This window comes from Silurus meridionalis, chromosome 17 (genome assembly GCF_014805685.1).
Source record: "Silurus meridionalis isolate SWU-2019-XX chromosome 17, ASM1480568v1, whole genome shotgun sequence".
Taxonomy (NCBI): Eukaryota; Metazoa; Chordata; class Actinopteri; order Siluriformes; family Siluridae; genus Silurus; species Silurus meridionalis.
The window spans coordinates 28,607,726-28,630,320 of NC_060900.1; the positions used below are offsets into that span (position 1 = coordinate 28,607,726).

The 22,595-nt window shown below is 42.7% G+C and overlaps 2 protein-coding genes across 2 annotated transcripts; one reads left to right on the forward strand and one right to left on the reverse strand.

The window, feature by feature from the left end:
- Positions 1-1,938: 1,938 nt before the first annotated feature.
- Positions 1,939-11,073, reverse strand: lonrf1l (LON peptidase N-terminal domain and ring finger 1, like). Its single transcript, XM_046870248.1, is given in 13 exon segments — positions 1,939-2,794; positions 3,555-3,704; positions 3,868-4,030; positions 4,367-4,412; positions 4,415-4,527; positions 4,667-4,788; positions 6,753-6,867; positions 7,039-7,141; positions 8,132-8,345; positions 8,436-8,477; positions 8,564-8,686; positions 9,182-9,297; positions 10,208-11,073. Coding segments are annotated over 13 exon segments (2,055 nt in total). The 5' UTR covers positions 10,800-11,073; the 3' UTR covers positions 1,939-2,638.
- A 2,356-nt stretch (positions 11,074-13,429) lies between these two features.
- Positions 13,430-22,595, forward strand: LOC124399387 (very low-density lipoprotein receptor-like). Its single transcript, XM_046870243.1, has 12 exons — positions 13,430-13,524; positions 15,469-15,606; positions 16,245-16,364; positions 16,871-16,996; positions 17,609-17,780; positions 18,449-18,658; positions 18,872-18,990; positions 19,095-19,234; positions 19,427-19,571; positions 21,484-21,558; positions 21,942-22,093; positions 22,209-22,595. The coding sequence occupies exons 1-12, from the start codon at positions 13,452-13,454 to the stop codon at positions 22,233-22,235; spliced, it is 1,497 nt and encodes a 498-aa protein (XP_046726199.1). The 5' UTR covers positions 13,430-13,451; the 3' UTR covers positions 22,236-22,595.

The window sequence follows — 22,595 nt, forward strand, 5'->3', positions numbered from 1 at the left end:
TTTTTGTACACCGAGGTGTGTGTGTGTGTGTGTGTGTGTGTGTGTGTGTGTGTGTGTGTGTGTGTGTGTGTGTGTGTGTGTGTGTGTGTGTGTGGTGCCACCTGGTGGATGAGAACGGTTCTGTCTCAGACACACACACACACTCGAGAGTAAGAATAATTTGTAGTTTTATTTTTAAATTAAAATTAACATAAATATCCAAGCAAAAAAATCTAACAAACAAAAAGCACAGTTTTGTAAAAAAAAAAAAGAAAACAGATTCCTGTCGATTTGTTAAACTGTACACATCCAGTAAGAAGAAAAAGAATTCATTCGAAAACCGTTATTACGCAGAACAAAAAGCGAAATTATTTTAAGGCAGAAAGTGTTAGTGCGTTACTGCACCGTGTGGAAAATATGCAAAATCTTTCCTTCAACACAACAATCCTCCTCTCACCCTGTCCTCCTCCTAATCTCTCCATCCACAATATATAAAAACTAAAAATACCTAAGGCTCTGTACAGCACTGGAACACGACTCGGACCTTCCCAGGACTCCGAGGCTTTAATACTCTCATGTATGGTGGATTTCCCACATGACACTCGGGCTTGCGAACGCTCCCTAATGCTCACATAATCAATATTAATGAATAGTACATTTCTATAAAAACGATGAGATTTGGAAGTCCGTGTTCTGAGCAGGTGTGTGCTGATACACATCCTCATCCTCACACTGGGGTTCGGTTCACAACACACACTCTCACGGTTTAATTACACAAGAGCTTCACTAAAATCACCACGTGAACATTCTGAATGAAAATCTACACAAATCAAATCTCACAATTCATTCAACTGTTTACGTTTCCAAATTTACTGTTATTTTTAATTACTAAATAATTAATGTGAAAATAATTTAACAGTAAGATCATGTGTACTGGAATATTTAGAGTAACAGTTCAATGTGTTAGAAATTATTTGAAATTTCATATTTTTAAACATTTGAATTTTCTTTTTAAATGATCAATAAATTGAAAACTAATTTAACTGTCAAATAAGTAGATCAATAAAAAGTATTTAAAATTTACATTTTATATTCAAGAAAATTATTTTACTGAGTATTTAGACTGTAAAGGCTGTTTATACAATAATGTTGATAATTTCAGTGTGTGTGTGTGTGTGTGTGTGTGTGTGCGTGAGTAAAAGACCCGGGCATTTGTGATGTTGAGGAAGTGAGGTTCAGCACACACACACGACTCGGAGTAGTGCAATCTCATAAACACTGAAGCACTTTGAGCACAGACGTGACGACCTCCACATGTAACACTGCATTAATACAAACATGCTGATCACACGGATTAAACATCAGACCTCAGCTTCATCATTCAGGAGTCACAGATTTCACCTTTTATCACAAAAAAACCAAGAAAGAACTGGGATTTACATTTGCACCATTCTTCATCAGAAACCCGTAATAATAATAATAATAATAATAATAATAATAATAATAATAATAAATGCTTTGGGAATTAATTTCTGAAAAAATAAAGATGTAGTGGATTTTTTTAACATGTAAAAAATTGCACCCTTTTTTTTGTTTTATTATTCCTTTGTTTTTTTGTTCTTTTGAATTTTATTCACGTATTTAATCTTTATTAAGATTATTACTCATCTGTTCGTGTAACAACACTGGATGTGGTCACAAAACAGCAGAATAAATTAATTTACCCCTATAATTATTATTATTATAATTATTATTATTATAAATCTAAATCCTGGGTCAGAATGTCAGGAATCGTCTCAGGCTGTAATAAGGCAGTTTCTGTACATATTGTTTAATTGGGATTTTTTTTTTTTTTTTTTTGCATTCGTGCTGGGTTTTTTTTTATATAAAATTAAGGCATAAATTATATTTCTTTTTCTAGCATTTTTTCCATTCAAATTATTTTTTAACAACAATATGTTTTATATTGAATGAACGTGTATTTTTCTTCCAGAAGTAACTGATGCTGACGGATATTCAGTGTGAATAAAAAGCTCCTCCTGCATGCAGAGGGCGCTATTGATAGAAAGGGAAATTATTGGCACTTGACTGCATCTTCCAATGTGTGTGTGTGTGTGTGTGTGTGTGTGTGTGTGTGTGTGTGAGAGAGAGAGAGTGAGAGAGTGAGAGAGAGAGAGAGAGAGAGAGAGAGAGAGAAACAGGAAGTCAGCTGCAGGAGGTGTGAGATTCTCTGTGAAGTAAACATGCTTCAGCTACATAAATATACATTTCCCTAGATAAGGTCGAAATGTTTCACAATCTTACCAAAGGGTGCCAATAATTTTAGCACAACTTCGATGTGCTGTAAAAGTGATCTGGGTCAGGATCTAACGGTTTCTGTACATCTCTGTCTGATCTCCGTCTAATCTCTCTCTAATTCAGTCTTTTTTTTCCTTTTTAAGTGTATTTTTATAAATATGAGAAAAATGATCAGCATTTGGGATTCATTCAGAAAACACACACACACACACACACACACACACACACACACACACACACACACACACACACACACACACACACACACACGAGTGGATGAGAGTGTGTCAGGACTGTTTCTGTGCTAATATAGGATGGCACAGTGTGTGCGTGTGTGCGCGCGTGTGTGTGTGTGTGTGTTCTACTGGTGAGCGTTCTGCAGGTATGCGAGGATGTGCTGGATCTTAACCAGACGTTCTCTGAGGGTCGTCATGGAGAGAACCGAGAGCTGATAACGAGGATCCACTGGGAGAACCGCCAACAACCACCAACAGCATGCTGGACCATTAGGGCTGGACTGTAGGAGAGAGAGAGACAGACTGTGATTGGCTGGAAGTTCAGGTGTGAATAGTGGATTGTGATTGGCTGGAAGTTCAGATGTGAATAGTGGATTGTGATTGGCTGGAAGTTCAGGTGTGAATAGTGGATTGTGATTGGCTGAAGGTTCAGGTGTGAATGGTGGATTGTGATTGGCTGGAAGTTCAGATGTGAATAGTGGATTGTGATTGGCTGAAGGTTCAGGTGTGAATAGTGGATTGTGATTGGCTGGAAGTTCAGATGTGAATAGTGGATTGTGATTGGCTGAAGGTTCGGGTGTGAATAGTGGATTGTGATTGGCTGGAAGTTCAGGTGTGAATAGTGGATTGTGATTGGCTGGAAGTTCAGGTGTGAGTTCAGAGTGTTGGTAGTTTGCGTTTATCAGGTGAATCTAAATGAATGCACTGTTTATAAACACCTGTAACCATAGTAACATCCAGTTCCAGTTCCATCCCTAGTGACACACTTCTCCATTTCCTAATGACCTCACTGACCTCCTTAGAGGAGTTTTATATGTGGTGGAACTTCTGTGGTGAATACGGGGATTTTGAGAAATGGTTTGAGGTCATGGAATGGAGAAGAAAACGATTAAATGAGAAATAGAAGGAAAAACGCCAAACGCTTCACTACTATATCAAGGCTTTGGCGTTCTCTCGGTGTGTAGGATTTAGAGCAGCGGAATTCGTTATCTAACAAAACACAAAAACGTGTGTGTGTGTGTGTGTGTGTGTGTGTGTTACCTGTATATCGTTCTCTTTCTCAGGCATGGGTCCAAAGTGCTGAAGTATTTGGTTCCTAAATCGGTTCTCCAGTGCATGAAACCAGACGCTCGCCTGATTATACACCTGATCGTAGAGGTCCTGCAGCTTCAGCTCCTCCTTTCCTTCCACCTTTCTCACACACACACACACACACACACACACACACACACACACACACACACACACACACGACTCATTTGCACCAATTTATGTTTATATGTGGCCTTACTATGAGAGTGTGTGTGTGTGTGTGTGTGTGTGTGTGTGTATATATGTGTGTGCGCATGCTCACTCTCTGGTCCTGCAGGTATTCGATGTTAGCGATGTAGTACCCGTCCCTCATACTGCGTGAGAGGACACGGAACCGTTTTCCTCCAAACGTGTCGACGACAGAGCGGCCGTCTGGCAGGAAGTGCACATTACGGATATGCAGCATGCAGCCGAAATCTGCAAACCTGAAACACACACACACACACACACACACACACACACACACACACACACACACACACACACACACACCTTTAATACACACTCAGTATTTTTCAGTCTTTCACACACACACACACACACTTTTAATACACTCAGTATTTTTCAGTCTTTCACACACACACACACCTTTAATACACACAGTATTTTTAGTCTTTTCTCACACACACACACACACACACACACACACACACACACACACACACACACACACACACACACACACACACACACACACACACACACACACACACACACACACACACACACACACACACACACACACACACACACACACACACACACCCTTTTGCGTGTCACTGATGCACATGCCAAACTGTTGTGTTCGGTCTCAATGCAGCGGCGGATCATGAGACGGTACCGAGGCTCGAACACGTGCAGAGGGCAGGGGACTGTGGGATACGCCATCGCACACACGAAGATAGGAACGTTATTCTCTAAACTGAGAAAGAGAGAGAGAGAGAGAGAGAGAGAGAGAGAGAGAGAGAGAGAGAGAAAGTGTTTGAACAAACCCTAATTCTTGTGTGTGTGTGTGTGTGTGTGTGTGTGTGTGTGTGTGTGTGTGTGTGTGTGTTGCTTACTCAGAGAGCTCCTTCGTTTCATCGTTGTGGATCTTCTGTCTCACGGCGTGCTCCTCAGACATGTAACGCTTAATGATGTCATCGAGCACACGTGTGATGGAGAACCTCCGAGACGCCAAGTACTGAAACACACAGCATCATTATTATTAGGGCCCGAGCACCGAGGAGAAGGCCAGAATGGCCTGCACCAGAGGTGCGAAGCCCTATTGTTTTCCTTAGAATTTATTATAATTTTTTTTATTTTTTATTTTTTTACACACATTGGTCATTAGAGGTCCCTTAACATACTCGAAAACTCTTGAAATTTGGCACACACGTCAGAGTCCTTTGTCACTAGGGCCGTACAAAGGCTGGTATACAGGCGTGGCAGGGGGGCTCTGTAGCGCCCCCTGTAATGTAAAAACAAATATTGGTGCACAGATCAGGCAAACATGTACGCACATGAACGAGAGTTGGTAGGCATATAGATCTCATCGACCCGAACAACTTTCACAATCAAACCTATTAGCTCCGCCCAACAGGAAATCGGCCATTTTGGATGGTTTTAAAAGTGCATGTGGTGAACTTTTAAATACTCCTCCTAGGGAATTCATGCGATTGACATCAGAAGTGGTGAACATGATGCCGAGACATTGCACTTGCTAAATTGTGAAGAGATTTTTGATATTTCGAACGGTGCTGCCATGGCGAGGCGACAAATTTATGGCGAATTCAGAGAAACAGGAAGTGTCTAATATCTAAAGCAAAAAATGTCTTATTCGGATGACACGCAGTGTGTATGTTCGCCAAGGATTCCGATCGCATCGATGTGCCTATTGTGAATCTTGGACATAGCGCCACCAACAGGCGCCAGGAAGTGTGTCAGTCACAAAGGTGGATTTTTGACAGTTGCATGTGGTGAACTTTTAAATACTCCTCCTAGGATATTCATGCGATTGCCACCAAACGTAATCAACATGATGGCGAGACATTGTAGATGATAATTTGCAAAGTGATTTTTGATATCTCGAACGCTGTTCTCATGGCAACGTCAAACTTACATTTTATTTCAGGCATATTTAAGGCTTTTGGCGTGCTTAGATTAACTTGAAATTTAACACATACATCACATTTGTCAGCTGTTAAGTGTGTCCAAAAATTGTCGGACAAGGGTGTGTCTCTTAAGTGGCCCACTAGCGCCCCCGTTTGTCTAAAATGTGAGGTTTCTTTTACTTACAGTCCCCAAATGGGTCAGTAACAACATAAAACAGTCCACTGATATTTACCCACTTGATGCACTTGCACACCGTGCATTGTTTTCTGGGGGGCACCGTATAGCGATACACAAATGTGCGAGGGCCCGCCATCGCTGCTTGCAGCTATATTTATTATTATTATTATTATTATTATTATTATTATTATTTAAAAACAAAACTAACTAATGAATAAATATTGTAATTATAATATTAGGCAAAAAAATGATAAAATCCTGAGAATTATTTAACTACAGTGAGATAATTATACATTTATTACAATATTTACTGTTTAATAATATTTCATTTAAATAAAAATGCTTTATAGATTCTTCATATTAATATAAAGCATTTTATTAATATAACAAAATATATTTATATATATATATTTTTTTTATATATTTTTTTTAATATATTTTAGCTGAGAGCAAAAAAATATATACATTTACATCTTTTTTATACTTAATTAGTTGAATAATTTTATTCTCAATTTAAACCTTAATTACATATTCATTTTATGGTCAGTAAAATGTTGTTATATTTTAGTAGTATTTATTATTATTTATATGTTATTTAATATATAGTAAGTATATTAATATTATTATTATTATTATTATTATTATTATTATTATTATTATAAGTATTAGACTCTTTCCTGTCAGCTGAATTCACTTCAGATGGATATTTATAAATATTTCAGATTAATTTTGTATGAATCTGAAATCTGGATGATGATTGGTCGGCTGCCGTAATGACATCAGCAGATATAGTAATAGTTGGAATAATAAATGGTTCCAGAAGAATAAACGCTAAGCAGCTGTGTGATAATCGTGGTGGTGTGTATGAACCCTCACCAGCCTGAGACTCTCTTTACACAGAGGACACTGAGGGCTGTGATCTAAACTCCTCAGCAGGCAGTTCTTACAGAACGAGTGTCCACACGGAGTCGTCACGGGGTCGTAGAACAGTCTAACACACACACACACACACACACACACACACACACACACACACACACACACACACACACACACACACACACACACACACAGAGAGAGAGGGAGAGAGAGAGATCAGCTGTAGCTTAGCTGGAACTATGTTGTTTAGTATGGTTATCTGTACCGGTCACATGGTCAGTACCTCATACACAGTGAACACTCGAAGTCAGAGGGGTCGAGCAGATCTCCTGGGACTCGCAGGAGGACTTTCTCTTCGTTGCTACACACTGATGCTGCTCCACTCACTGCAGTATGTGTGTGTGTGTGTGTGTGTGTGTGTGTGTGTGTGTGTGTGTGTGTGTGTGTGAAAAGAAAAGAAAGTAAAATTAACTCCACAGAAGCAGTTAATGGTGGTTCAATCCCCCGTGTCCGTCCCCTGATCACTACGGCTTTAGTTTCTAGATGATCAAATGTACGAAGAGAAAAGAATTGCAGAGGAAGCTAGCTACAAGGTGGCATCAAAAAGTTCCAAGAATAGTTTTGTAACAAATCAACAGATGGCAGCACGAGGCTGCACACACAGTCACAGGGAGCACCGACCTTTATAGCCATTGTGCCAAAAGACATTGTTCTGTGTACAGCCGTGAGACTGGTGCTGTTCTGACCACGTGCGTTACCACGTCTGCTCTTCTGACCACGTGCGTTACCACGTCTGCTCTTCTGACCACGTGCGTTACCACGTCTGCTCTTCTGACCACGTGCGTTACCACGTCTGCTCTTCTGACCACGTGCGTTACCACGTCTGCTCTTCTGACCACGTGCGTTACCACGTCTGCTCTTCTAACCACGTGCGTTACCACGTCTGCTCTGCCACTGAGCTCGTCCTTACACCGGAGTTTCTCTCCAGAAAACAACGTGAACCTCCGCACCCACACTACTCGCCAGATTTGCGGACTTCGTCCCTTTTCCCAGAGATGAAGATGAGCTCAAAAGTCGTCGTTTTAACACCATTGCGAAGATTCTGCGTAAATCAGACACGTTCCAGAAGAACACTGGGAGCACTGTATTACTGTGTAAGGAAACTATTTTAAAGAAGAAGAAAAAAAAACTACTATAACGATGTCACACAGTCCCACGGCTGCTGCTAGCTAATGTTTAAGATGAATTACAACAAAAATAATCAATAAAATAAATATAATAACTCGTGTCAGCTATCAACAGTTACCTCCTCAAATCAGGGGAGGTGTGTGTGTGTGTGTGTGGGTGTGTGTGTGTGTGTGTACGAAGTGACTCACCTCCTTGTTTTTTGTGTTTGGAGTCAGCGGTTCCCACCACTTCATGCCCCGCCTCCAACCCTGACAGCTTCCTCTTCAGCAGCGCTCCCTTATCTCCCAACTGAGGGGCGGAGCTAACCCGCTTCAGCCCCTCTCCTCTGGCTCCGCCCACCGCGTGAGCACGTAGAGACTGAGCTCTAATTAGACCCGAGGGCTCGGAACACTCCTCGAGCACCTGAGGGACATGAAGAGCGCTCTGGGTCAACACGCTAATCTGTGTGTGTGTGTGTGTGTGTGTGTGTGTGTGTGTGTGTGTCAGACTCACCTGCACACTCTCACACGTGGGAACTAGGAGAGCACACAGGATCTGCAGAGAGAATAAACATAGCTGACCAATCAGAATCCAGTCTGTCATTATGTGATTCGTATGTTTTTGTTTGTTTGTTTGCGTACGTTTTCCACTTCCTGTCTGGCCTCCAGGAAGTTCTGATCCACACAGAGACACTGCAGGAAGAGTTTCACAGACTCGTCCACTCGACCCATTTCCTTTAACAGCTTCGCTTTACAGAACACCACCTGCACATGAGAGAGAGAGAGAGAGAGAGAGAGAGAGAGAGAGAGAGAGAGAGACAGAGAGTGAGGTGAGGGTGAGATGGGTATGTGATGAGGAAGGTGAGGGTGAGACAGGTGAGGGTGAGATGGGTACGTGAGGGTGAGACAGGTGGGGATGAGACAGGTAAGGGTGAGACAAGTACGTGATGGGGAGGTGAGGATGAGAGGTGAGGTGAGACGGGTACATGATGGGGAGGTGAGGATGAGACAGGTGAGGGTGAGGCAGTGCGTGATGGGAAGGTGAGGATGAGACAGGTGAGGGTGAGACGGGTATGTGATGGGGAGGTGAGGATGAGACAGGTGAGGGTGAGACGGGTATGTGATGGGGAGGTGAGGATGAGACAGGTGAGGGTGAGACGGGTATGTGATGGGGAGGTGAGGATGAGACAGGTGAGGGTGAGACGGGTATGTGATGGGGAGGTGAGGATGAGACAGGTAAGGGTGAGGCTGCTCTTTCACCTCGACAGATGGAGAGATGCTTTCGCACACGTCAAAGTCTTCTAGAGCGTGACGATACTGCTGCAGGCACCGATACGCTTCAGCTCGACACACTCGCAGTCTGATATCACTGGGGTCTGGAGAGAAAGAAAGAAAAACGTGAGAAAAAGAAGGGAGATAGAGGAAAAAGAAGAGTGAGAGTAAGACGGATAAAGAGAGAAATGAAGAAAAAAAGGGAGCAAATGGACAGACAGAGAGACAGAGAACAGGAAAGATTGAGAAGAGAGTGAGAGACACGGGAAGAGTGAGAGACACGGGAAGAGAGCGAGAGACACGGAAAAGAGAGTGAGAGACACGGAAAAGAGAGCGAGAGACACGGAAAAGAGAGCGAGAGACACGGAAAAGAGAGCGAGAGACACGGAAAGAGAGCGAGACACGGGAAGAGAGCGAGAGACACGGGGAAGAGAGCGAGAGACACGGGGAAGAGAGCGAGAGACACGGGGAAGAGAGTGAGAGAGACACGGGAAGAGAGCGAGAGACACGGGAAGAGAGAGAGAGAGAGTGAGAGAGAGAGAGTGAGAGACACGGGAAGAGTGAGAGACACAGGGAAGAGAGTGAGAGACACGGGGAAGAGAGTGAGAGACACGGGGAAGAGAGTGAGAGACACGGGGAAGAGAGTGAGAGACACGGGGAAGAGAGTGAGAGACACGGGGAAGAGAGTGAGATGGTGAGACAGTTGGAAAGAAAATGAAGAGAGGGAGATGATTGTGTGAGATAGATCCAAATCCAGGAGACTAATCACTAACACTCCGCTCATACACTTCACGTCTGAGTTCGCGCGCGCGCTCGTTCGAAAGCCGAACTTCCGAAAGCGTCCACGAGCGATGCGCGCTTATGCAACGTTCCGTGACGCGCATGCGCCGTCCGAGTGTGTCTTTTGTAACAGGGCACGGTGCGCATGCGCAGTAAGAACCGGGGCTTCATTCCACAACACACTTCCCCACATATAAACAGATATAAAAGTGTAAATGAAGAAAAATAAATTACCGGATTCTAAGAGATGTGTTGCTAATGAGAGCGCCTGGGGGAAATGGTGGCTCCTCAGCAGCTCTCTCACTTCTGCTCTCCGCTTCGTCTTCTGGACTTCCTCCGGAAACCATTTCTCCAGGAGCGCACACAGGAGCACGGTGGCCCGGAGTTGATGTTTCGGCCCGATCTCCTCCTGACATGTTTTACACGTGGACAGAGGGGCCTGTTGTAAACAGCCTCTGCAGTAGGAATGTCCGCACGCCACGGTCACCGGTTCCTCCATCAGCCGCTGACACCCGGGACAGCCGAGTTCCCCGTCCGCTCCTCCGTCCCGGGAGCTCCGCGGCCACGAAGCGCTCGTTTCCTTCTGCCGAAAGTTGCGCACCATGAGCTCCACCAAGGCGCTGATGTGCTCTGGTCGCACAGACTCCGACTCGGACCTCACGGCTCGGAACAGGGCGTCCAGCGCTCCCCGAAGGCGCTTGTGCTCCAGCCCGAGCCGGTCTCCGAGCTCCTCCTCAGCCCAGTCCCTCTCAGACTCGGACGGGATGAAGAACCCTCCTCTGTCCCCTGAAGAGACACAGTTTTGCTCCGGCTCTTCTATCGACATTTTAATTGTGCAGTAAAAACCAAATAAATGATCAATTCCGCCGTAAATCCATGTTTTTATTTTCTTCTCTAAGCTCGGAACAGCCGCACCGCAGGATCACCGACATCACCCCCGTGCCAGCGTGTTACATAAAAATACACCGTCACGTGACCGGAACGGAGCGCGCTGATTGGTCAGAGGGTTGTGAGTTACAAAACCGGAGCTTGTCAAGTTTTGTAACTGATCCCGGGAACAGACTTTCGAGGAACTGTTACCTGATACCACCTCCAAAAATAGAGCAGAAAAAAGAACACAGAAATATGCACATAAACACAACCAAAACGAGTTATTTACAATAATAATAATAATAATAATAATAATAAAGTTTCGTTTTAAAAGCAAAGCGTGAACCTTCCTGCATCATGAACTGCCTCGATTAAAATAAACATCATATAAATCTATATCATCTATATGTTTATTTAAACACTACTAATAAAGCTCTTTACATTCTAATACAAAACAGAAACGAGTGAATGTTCTTTCACACATCCTGTTTCAGGGCGGAGCTTCTGCGCATGCGCAGGAGGAGAAAAAAAAACGCGTTATGAGAGCATTGGAATGATGAAACTTATTTCATAACAGCTTTCATAACTTATCTATTTATTCCTACATCTCGCTTTTTATCCTCTGCATCAGCAAAATTATCACAACACTCATGTAACCGACCTCAGTGTACTGCAGCTGTGTGTTAGGGCTCTTATTTAATGTTTATTTCAGGATTTTCATGTCTGAAAGTGTTACAGTGTATAAACCAGTGAGATTTATCATTAATTCAACAGATTAATAAATCTTAAAAAGGTTTATGTGAACAAGAAACAAAAACACCTGGTACCGTAAGTGTAAAGGTACATTATTAGTGATTAGACAGAAAGTCACTTTTATTTGTAAATCGCTTTAAACAATGATTGTGTCCCAAAGCAGAATTAAATGGATTATATATATATATATATATATATATATATATATATATATATATATATATATATATATATATATATATATATATATATATATAAAATATAAACCTTTACATTTATAAATCAGTCCCTATAAGTTTAACCCTGATGCACCAGCCAGAAAAACTCCCCGAATTCATGAGAAAAAAAAACCCCCAGAGAAGGAAACTGTTTAAAAGTGAACTAATCCTCAACACCAAATGTTCATCATTGTTAATGTGCACTGTTTACTTATAGAGGCTTCATTAAACTTAACTTTATAAATGACTTTATTATTAAAATGTGCTGCATTTAAACATGTCATAATTTAAAACCCAATAAATTGAGAAATGTCTCTGATGTTAAGATCATTAACACAGAAGCCAAGAAGGTACTGATCACTTCTTAACTATTCTAATGTGCATTTTTCAGATTATTTGTATCCTGAACTCATCCTCATGTTTTAATCCAAAAGATTATTGTCATCTGTACAGGAAACAGTCTGTTACGCCTTACAATCAAATCCTTACTATGTGAATCCTTCAAACAGCCTGACAGATGGTTTGGACATAAAGAAAAGAAAAAGACACAGACACAGACATAAAGAGAAAGACATAAATTAAGACAGTTATGATTCATCTATAGAGCAAATGCAAGAAACAGAAGTGTGTGCAGAGGTAGTCTGTAATCAATGCTGCTTTTTCCATTTTGGTGTGTGTGTGTGTGTGTGTGTGTGTGTGTGTGTGTGAGGGATGGTTGTAGTAGACCCCTCTCAGGGTCAAAGGGTAATCTGTGTGTGCAGTGATGTGGGAGAGGCAGTGGATGTGTGTCGTTCACAAGTCTGATGTCATGCAGGTAAAAACTGTTATTCAGCTTTGAAATTCTGGTTCCTGTAGCGTCTGTCTGATGACCAGAGTGTGAAGGTCATGCTGGAGGTGACTGCTGTTTTTGATGATGCTGATTGATCTCCTGGCTTGGTAGTGGCTCTACATTGTTTGTAAGATTGTTCTAGTGACGGTTTGGGCACATACAGCCTTACCATCATTTACTGAGCAGATTCTAAACAGGCTGTGATGGAGCTGTCTAAAAGAACAGCTTTATAGCTTTATAGCTTTTAGCTGGATCCTAATATAGAAATTATTAGCAGCTTATAACGTGTATTATAACTTGTAAATAAAACTAGTTTCATTTCCTTGCACAGAAAATTTCTAGACAAACCAGACAATTAACCAGAAAAGGATTTTGAACTCTGGTTTACATTAAAGTCATTTTTAATTTAATAAATACAATGAAGATGCTGTGATGACGTCATATAAACTACAATTATAAACAATATCAATAATCCTGTAGCACATAGAAAAAATAAATACATAAAAACACAAACAGGCACTATAATAAACCATCTAATATTTATAACAAATGTAATCTTCTAACACTGTATATTTAAGGAGATGTTCAGGTAGGAACAGGTTCAGTATTCAGCTTCTTTCTTCATAACACAGAGCACATATAATCAAATTATAAACAAATTATAAACAAGTTATTTTTAAACAATAATTATTAAACCCGGACATTTTTCCAAACATGGTTTAAAATTAAACTTTATACATGTAAAAATAAAAAGGACGGACGGCTGGTGATGACGTCATATTCCTGCGCCACGAGAAGGAGCAGGTCAATGAATGGCAGCATGGAGCGCTTTTACCCTCTTCTGCTGTTTGCAGGTTTATTGTGTGTAAAAGGAGCAGTGGGTAAGAGAACAAATGGTGGGATGCAGAGTGTTATAGAGGGAGTGTGTGAGTGTGAGTGTGTGATAATTATTAATTTAATACTTTATCAGGCAACCCGCGTAGATTTGCGTGAACTTGGCTGTGATTGGTCAGAAGAGCTGTCAATCAAACCGGCACACACGTGTGTGTGTGTGTGTGTGTGTGTGCGCGCGTGTGTGCGCGCGTGCTGCTAATTAGTGCTAATGCTAATGCTAACCATGCAGGTGACAGCTGGAGAAAGTTAGTGAGAAAGAGAGAAAGAAAGAGATCTATATTGAGAAATGAATATCAGACTTGTCCGGTGTGTAATTTGTAAAAAACAACTGACGTCACAAAATGATGCATCTGTTTTACCAATCAACACGTGTTACACATGTTAAAAGTGATAGAGTAAAGAATAGAATAAGTGTGGAGAAATGTCTGGTAGCAGAACAATCACAATGAAGCTGCTTTAAACCCCTAAAAACACATCTGTTTAATTATAAATAAATAATATATATATATAGTGTATATGTATGTATGTATATATGTGTGTGTGTGTGTATATGTATGTATGTATGTATGTATGTATATATGTATCTCAGTGGTGGGCCGTTATAGACAGAAAGTCCTTCTCTATCAGAATCACTGAATTTATATTTTATTTTTAATCATAAATATGTATTTAATTATCCCACTCGTCTCAGTTGTTACAAGGAGCAGCACCACTGAGTGTAATTAAAAGAGATAAAAGGGATCTGCATAAAGCCTGCACTATGAGCACTATGGGCACTATGAGCACTATGGGCACTATGGGCATTATGAGCACTATGGGCACTATGGGCACTATGAGCACTATGGGCATTATGAGCACTATGGGCACTATGGGCACTATGAGCACTATGGGCATTATGGGCACTATGGGCACTATTGGCACTATGAGCACTATGGGCACTATGGGCATTATGAGCACTATGGGCACTATGGGCACTATGTGCACTATGAGCACTATGGGCACTATGAGCACTATGGGCACTATGGGCATTATGAGCACTATGGGCACTATGGGCACTATGAGCACTATGGGCATTATGAGCACTATGGGCACTATGAGCACTATGGGCATTATGGGCATTATGGGCACTATGGGCACTATGGGCACTATTGGCACTATGAGCACTATGGGCACTATGGGCACTATGAGCACTATGAGCACTATGGGCACTATGGGCACTATGAGCACTATGGGCACTATGAGCACCATGGGCACTATGTGCACTATGGGCATTATGGGCACTATGAGCACTATGAGCACTATGGGCACCATGGGCACTATGGGAACTATGGGCACCATGAGCACCATGGGCACTATGGGAACTATGGGCACCATGAGCACCATGGGCACTATGGGAACCATGGGCACTATGAGCACTATGGGCACCATGAGCACCATGGGCACTTTGGGAACTATGGGCACTATGAGCACTATGGGCACCATGAGCACTATGGGCACTATGGGAACTATGGGCACCATGAGCACTATGGGCACTATGGGAACTATGGGCACCATGAGCACTATGGGCACTATGGGCACTATGAGCACTATGGGCACCATGAGCACCATGGGCACTATGGGCACCATGGGCACCATGGGCACTATGGGCACTATGAGCACTATGGGCACTATGGGCACTATGGGCACTATGAGCACTATGGGCACTATGGGCACTATGAGCACTATGAGCACTATGGACTCCTTGTAGCTTCAAATCCATGTTGCTTGAAGTCTTGTTTCTGTAACCAGTCAGATTGTGGCTTGTTCACTCATGAACCCTCTGTATGCTGTAAAGGTTGTACGTGTGTAAAATGGAGTGTGTAATGGAGTGTGTAATGGAGTGTGTAATGGAGTGTGTAATGAGATGTAGTAAAAGGTGGATGGTGTTGCAGGTGTGGAGTCTGTGCAGGTGCAGGAACGAACGTGTCTCAGCTCTGAGTTCAGCTGCTCTAATGGACAGTGTGTGGATCACTCCTGGAGATGTGATCACACTAATGACTGTGAAGATGGCAGTGACGAGGAGAACTGCGGTGAGGAAACCATCTAACGCTGTCTTCACTTCTCTTCTAATTTCCACTTCACATTCTCCTCCACTTCCTCCTTCATTTCCCAGCCCACTTCCTCCTTTTCCTCCTATGCACACTTCTTCTGACTGCGTCCCATGTTTGCTAGAAGCCATGGTGCACGCTGCTCACACCTCAGAAACACCTCAGAAGCACCTCAAATGAGTGGCTGCTGGAAAACTCCTTGAACAATCTTCTGGGTGATTATTTTAACTGGCCTTTAGAGGCGACTCACTGACACCACCAGCTGTTCACACGTGAGACTGCGCACTGCATAGAGAGCGCTATTATATTTATTAGTGATAAATTATTCATTTTATTTATTCATATATTCATATTTATTTCATTTGGCACATTTTCATGATTCAGTATTTTTTGTATTTTTGTAATAAAGTGCAGTACTATTTTACATGGACTTTAGTTTGTTTGATATCAGTTGATTAATCGGAAGGTTCGATCCAAACTAGTTATCAATAAAACCCAGTCAGCCGAACTCTGAACATGAACACTGTGTGCGTGTGTGTGCGTGTGTGCGCGTGTGTGCGTGCGCGTGCGTGTGCGTGCGTGTGCGTGTGTGTGCGTGTGTGTGTGTGTGTCTTTTTCAGAAGAGAACGAGTGTAAGTTGAATAACGGTGGTTGTTCTCATCACTGCGTGGATCATCCTCTGGGCTTCGTGTGCGAGTGTCCTCCAGGCATGAGACTGGTTCAGGACACACAGTGTGAAGGTACACACACACACACACACACACACACACACACACACACACACACACACACACACACATACATACACACACACACACACACACACACACACACACACACACACACAATAACAAATACACACTGAAAAAAGTGACTATATAGAGGCATACATATTATCTAAGCAGATTCTCTCTCATTCTGTAGGTGAGTCTGATTTAAAAAATTGTATTATTCTTTATTATTCTTTTTTTTATTTGTATTAAAAATTGTTTTTATTTCTTTTAAATTATCCATTAAAGATTATGAGTAATATACTGGCTTTTGATTCACCTGTAAACACATTAACCACTAGATGGTGCTGTTGATACTCACCATACTGATATTAATTATAATATAATATATGACACAATAATGATATAAAAATATGATAAAGTTCTACTTTGTGTATTATTGAATGTAATTCAGTGTATGTTTAAGTGATGGGGTGTGTGTGTGTGTGTGTGTGTGTGTGCACGTGCGATGCCAGAGGTGGACCCGTGTCTGAATGCAGATGTTTGTGATCAGGACTGTGTTCAATCCAACGGTTCTTTTACCTGCGAGTGTGGTAATGGTTACGTGAAGCTCTCGGCACCTGGGCGCTGCCTGGCTGCAGGTGAGATTCCTCATGGTTATGATTTCTTTCAGTACTAATTGAATCTGTTTAATATCAGGATTAATTTAAGGAAAGTAAGACACAGACCCGTAGAGTGTGTGATGGCACAGGAGTGAGGATACGCAGGGGAAAATACTCAGGGCTCCAGACTGCGTCTAAAATGGTCGCGTTTGCGACTAAAAATAATAAAGTGCGAGTAATATTTTTGCCGAGAGCGCCAGCTGCGACCATAAACATGTACACGTTATGACAGAATAATCTGCATGTTATGACTTTTTATGTGCGTGTTCTGTGAGGAATTGGACAATCACGCATAACGGTCCATTTTTCTCATAGTTGATTTTTTATTTATTTTTTTGTCTGGAGCCCTGAATTGAATGGGATGTTAGTCAATGGGAGGGCACTGTGAAAGCGCGCACACACACACGCACACGTACACACGCACTTTTAGTTACACCAAAGCATATCCAATCTGTAAAACTCCTTACAAATTATAGCTGTATGTCATTCACTATGTGTGCCACTAGAGGGCAGAATTACACTTCTCAATAATTGGCATTGCGTGTGTGTGTGTGTGTGTGTGTGTGTGTGTGTGTGTGTGTGTGTGTGTAGATGATGCAGCAGCAGTGATCTTCAGCAGCAGTGAGGGAATCATGTGGATGAAGCCTGATGGCTCTGAGCAGAAAAGAATCTCTAACAGAACAGGAACATCAGGAGCTTTAAGTTCTCTCACTGCTGCTAACACACTGTACTGGGCTTACACTGACCACACACACATTTACAGGTACGTACACACACACACACACACACACACACACTGTACTGGGCTTACACTGACCACACACACATTTACAGGTACGTATACACACACACACACACACACACTGTACTGGGCTTACACTGACCACACACACATTTACAGGTACACACACACACACACACACACACACACACACACACACACACACACACACACACACACACACACACTGTACTGGGCTTACACTGACCACACACACATTTACAGGTACGTACACACACACACACACACACACACACACACACACACACACACTGTACTGGGCTTACACTGACCACACACACATCTACAGGTACGTACACACACACACACACACACTGTACTGGGCTTACACTGACCACACACACATCTACAGGTACGTATACACACACACACACACACACACACTGTACTGGGCTTACACTGACCACACACACATCTACAGGTACACACACACACACACACACACACACACTGTACTGGGCTTACACTGACCACACACACATCTACAGGTACGTACACACACACACACACACACACACACACACACACACACACACACACTCTGTACTGGGCCTACACTGACCACGCAGTGTGTTGACTGAATAGTGAAGTGTGTGTGTGTGTGTGTGTGTGTGTGTTTGTGTTCTCAGGCTGGTTCTGGATGGTTCTGAACCCTCAGTGATGCTCTCAGGAGTCAGTGGGATTGTGGGACTGACAGTGGACTGGATTAATCAGGTTCTGTACTGGACCAGTACCAGTACTAGAGCTATTCATACCATGGTGCTGAACGGAACCACACACCACGATCTGATCACGGGTCTGTCGTCCCCCACAGCCATCGCCGTCCAGCCTTTAGCAGGGTCAGTTCTGGGTCATTGCTGTTTGCTTCTGGGTCAGTACTGGATGGTTCTTGGTTGGTTCTGTGTCAGTATTGTGTCAGGAATGGGCCAGTTCTGGGTCAGTTCATGTTCAGTACAGAGCGGTGCTGGGTCAGTACTGGCTGGTTCTGGGTCAGTACTGGTTGGTCCTTTGTTGTTTGTTTTGAATCAAATGTTGATTTGTCTCCTCTTCAGTTTCCTGTTTTGGGCCGATGCTGGAGTTTCTCCCAGAATCGAGCGCTCAGATCTGCATGGACAGAACCGCAAACCAATCGTCACCTTCGCCATACTCAACCCTGTCTCCATCACTATCGGTTAGTACCTACAGCTCCATCAGTCAATACCTACACCTCTATCCCTCCATCCACCCCTTTACCCATCTCTTTATCTCTTTGTGTATTGAATACATCCCCCCCAGATGTTCCCCGCATGCTGCTGTACTGGGCCGACTCGCGCCTGCACACTGTGTCTCGCGTGGCGTACGACGGCCTGCACAGAAAGACAGTGGTGGAATCGAATGGTTTCCTAGACCAGCCGTTCGGTCTGGCTGTGTTTGAGGTAGGTGAGCTCATGGTGTGTGTTGCAGTGAAAGAAAATGCTTCCTGACCACTTCCTGTTACACGTACATTCAGATCACTTCCTCTTAATATGGCAGAATTAGTTTGTGCTAAAGAATTAGGAAATCACTGTGTGTGTGTGTGTGTGTGTGTGTGTGTGTGTGTGTGTGTGTGTGTGTGTGTGTGTGTGTAGAGTGTGGTATACTGGAGCGACAGGAGTACAGGAGTAATCTGCCGTGCTGATAAACACACTGGGAATCTGCTGAACATCACTAAAATCTCTGGAGCGAGTTTTCCTGCAGGTTTACTCCTCTACCACCCGCTCCTGCAGCCTACAGGTGACACTACACTGTGTCAACAACTGCACTAACAACACCACCACACCATTACCACCACCACTTACAACACCACACCATTACCATCACCACTTACAACACCACACCATTACCATCACCACTTACAACACCACACCATTACCACCACCACCACTTACAACACCACACCATTACCATCACCACTTAGAACACCACACCATTACCATCACCACTTAGAACACCACACCATTACCACCACCACTTACACCACACCATTACCACACCACTTACAACACCACACCATTACCATCACCACTTACAACACCACACCATTACCACCACACCATTACCATCACCACTTACAACACCACACCATTACCATCACCACTTACAACACCACACCATTACCACCACACCATTACCACCATCACCACTTACAACACCACACCATTACCATCACCACTTACAACACCACACCATTACCATCACCACTACAACACCACACCATTACCACCACCACTTACAACACCACACCATTACCACCACACCATTACCACCATCACCACTTACAACACCACACCATTACCACCACCACTTACAACACCACACCATTACCACCACCACTTACAACACCACACCATTACCACCACCACTTACAACACCACACCATTACCACCACCACCACTTACAACACCACACCATTACCATCACCACTTACAACACCACACCATTACCACCACCACTTGCACCACACCAACACTTACACCCAACAATGCTACCAGCAATACCACCAATAATAACTATACCACCAGCAACACTACCACTTACACCAACACCACACAGTACCACCATCAAGACCATTACAACACCACTGACACTACCACCATAATCAACACAATAACACCAACACCACAAGACAATACATCATCTGTAGATTACACAAGTGCACACAGAAAAATTTTCTGCAGGTCTATGAAGGTTGTTACTGTATAGTGCTGTATATTTGTGGTAGGTTTAGGAGTTGGGGTTATTTGTAGGTTTAGGGGTTGTTTGAGGAAGGTTTTGGATTTGGGGTTAGTTGTTATTTAGAGGTTGGGGTTAGTTGTAGGTTTAGGGGGTTGGGGTTAGTTGTAGGTTTAGAGGGTTGGGGTTAGTTGTAGGTTTAGAGGGTTGGGGTTAGTTGTAGGTTGGGGTTAGTTGTAGGTTTAGGGGTTGGGGTTAGTTATGAGTTTAGAGGTTGGGGTTAGTTGTAGAGTTTAGAGGTTGGGGTTAGTTGTAGGTTTAGGGGTTGGGGTTAGTTGTAGTTTAGAGGTTGGGGTTGGTTGTAGGTTTAGAGGGTTGGGGTTAGTTGAGGTTTAGAGGTTGGGGTTAGTTGTAGGTTGGGGTTAGTTGTAGGTTTAGAGGTTGGGGTTAGTTGTAGGTTTAGAGGTTGGGGTTAGTTGTAGGTTTAGAGGTTGGGGTTAGTTGTAGGTTTAGAGGTTGGGGTTAGTTGTAGGTTTAGGGGTTGGGGTTAGTTGTAGTTTAGGGGTTGGGGTTAGTTGTAGTTTAGGGGTTGGGGTTAGTTGTAGGTTTAGAGGTTGGGGTTAGTTGTAGGTTTAGAGGTTGGGGTTAGTTGTAGTTTAGAGGTTGGGGTTAGTTGTAGGTTTAGAGGTTGGGGTTAGTTGTAGGTTTAGGGGTTGGGGTTAGTTGTAGGTTTAGGGGGTTGGGGTTAGTTGTAGGTTTAGGGGTTGGGGTTAGTTGTAGGTTTAGGGGGTTGGGGTTAGTTGTAGGTTTAGAGGGGTTGGGGTTAGTTGTAGGTTTAGTTGTTTAGTGTCACCTACAGCAGCCTCCGGAAACAGCAAAATGAATGAATTGTGTCAATATTAGTTCAGATGAACAAGATTAAGTGAGTAAATATCATAAAGATTTTTTCATTTATTTCTTTTTAAACTTTCAGAGATGACGTCTCGTCTGGTTGAGCCGTCCAGACCAGACTTCACCTCCACCGTCTCCTGGACTCTCTCTCTGTTTGGTCAGTATGTAGATGTTACTTGTCTCTGACTGGTCAGATGAGTGTGTCTGCATTTTTACACTCTTTATACTTTATTTGATAAAATTCTAAATCATCAGTGAATCAAGATGCACAAATCAAACTATTTTAATCCCCTTGTCTTCTTTAAATCCTTTGCTTTAATCCATAATTTGGGACATAAAAGATGAGACATGAAAACTACAGACGTGATGTCTGTAAAACACTGGGTGAGTTTTCATGTCTCTCATCTTTTATGTCCTAAATCAGAGATGTTTGTAAATTAACCTTCCCCTATATACAGTATGTCCTTTACTGTAGTTGTTGTTGTTGTTGTTGTTGTTGTTGTTGGTATGTAGTGTAAAAGTGTTGTTTCTCCTCTTCAGCTTTGCACTGCGTTCTTTTCATCGCTCTGTTCCGCTACTGGAGGACGAAAACATTCTCATCTTCTTTCTCAGGGTTCTCTGAAGAACCCATGATGAAGGAGTCACAGGACCCACTCGTACCATCAGGAGACACCGAGATACAGGCAGACAGAGTGGGAAAAAAAATCACACACACACACACAGATCACTTGTTCAATTGTTACTGTAATTTGTTTGGATATTAAATGGTATTTTATTTAATAATAATTGTCTTTTTGTTTGTTACAGCAAAACACACTTCCTGTTCCTGTGTGAACCATGAAGTAACTGAAAAAAGCCCAAGAGACCAAGATGTGTGTGTGTGTGTGTGTGTGTGTGTGTGTGTGTGTGTGTGTGTGTGTGAGGAAGTGACTGTTATATCAGATGTTAAGGTAAATGATGTGAATTGTTTGCATTATTATGGTTCTTGTCCCTCTGATCTATACGCAGATCTTCAGTGACTCAGATGAAGTCATTTTCTGGATGACTCCAGGCACAGAATGACTCTGTAAATATCACAGTTTAATTTATTCCTTATTTCTTTGCCATCAGCACATCTGGATCTGGATCTGGATGTTTTCTTCACATCAGCATGTTTTTATTTATTTTCGTATTAAAATGGGAATCTTTTCTGGA

Coding starts and splice junctions, on each gene's coding strand:
- LOC124399387 (XM_046870243.1), top strand. CDS start 13,452: ATGAATGGCAGCATGGAGCGCTTTTACCCTCTTCTGCTGTTTGCAGGT. Junction 19,572..21,483: donor CCCGCTCCTGCAGCCTACAG/GTGACACTACAC, acceptor TTAAACTTTCAG/AGATGACGTCTCGTCTGGTT. Junction 22,094..22,208: donor CCGAGATACAGGCAGACAGA/GTGGGAAAAAAA, acceptor TGTTTGTTACAG/CAAAACACACTTCCTGTTCC.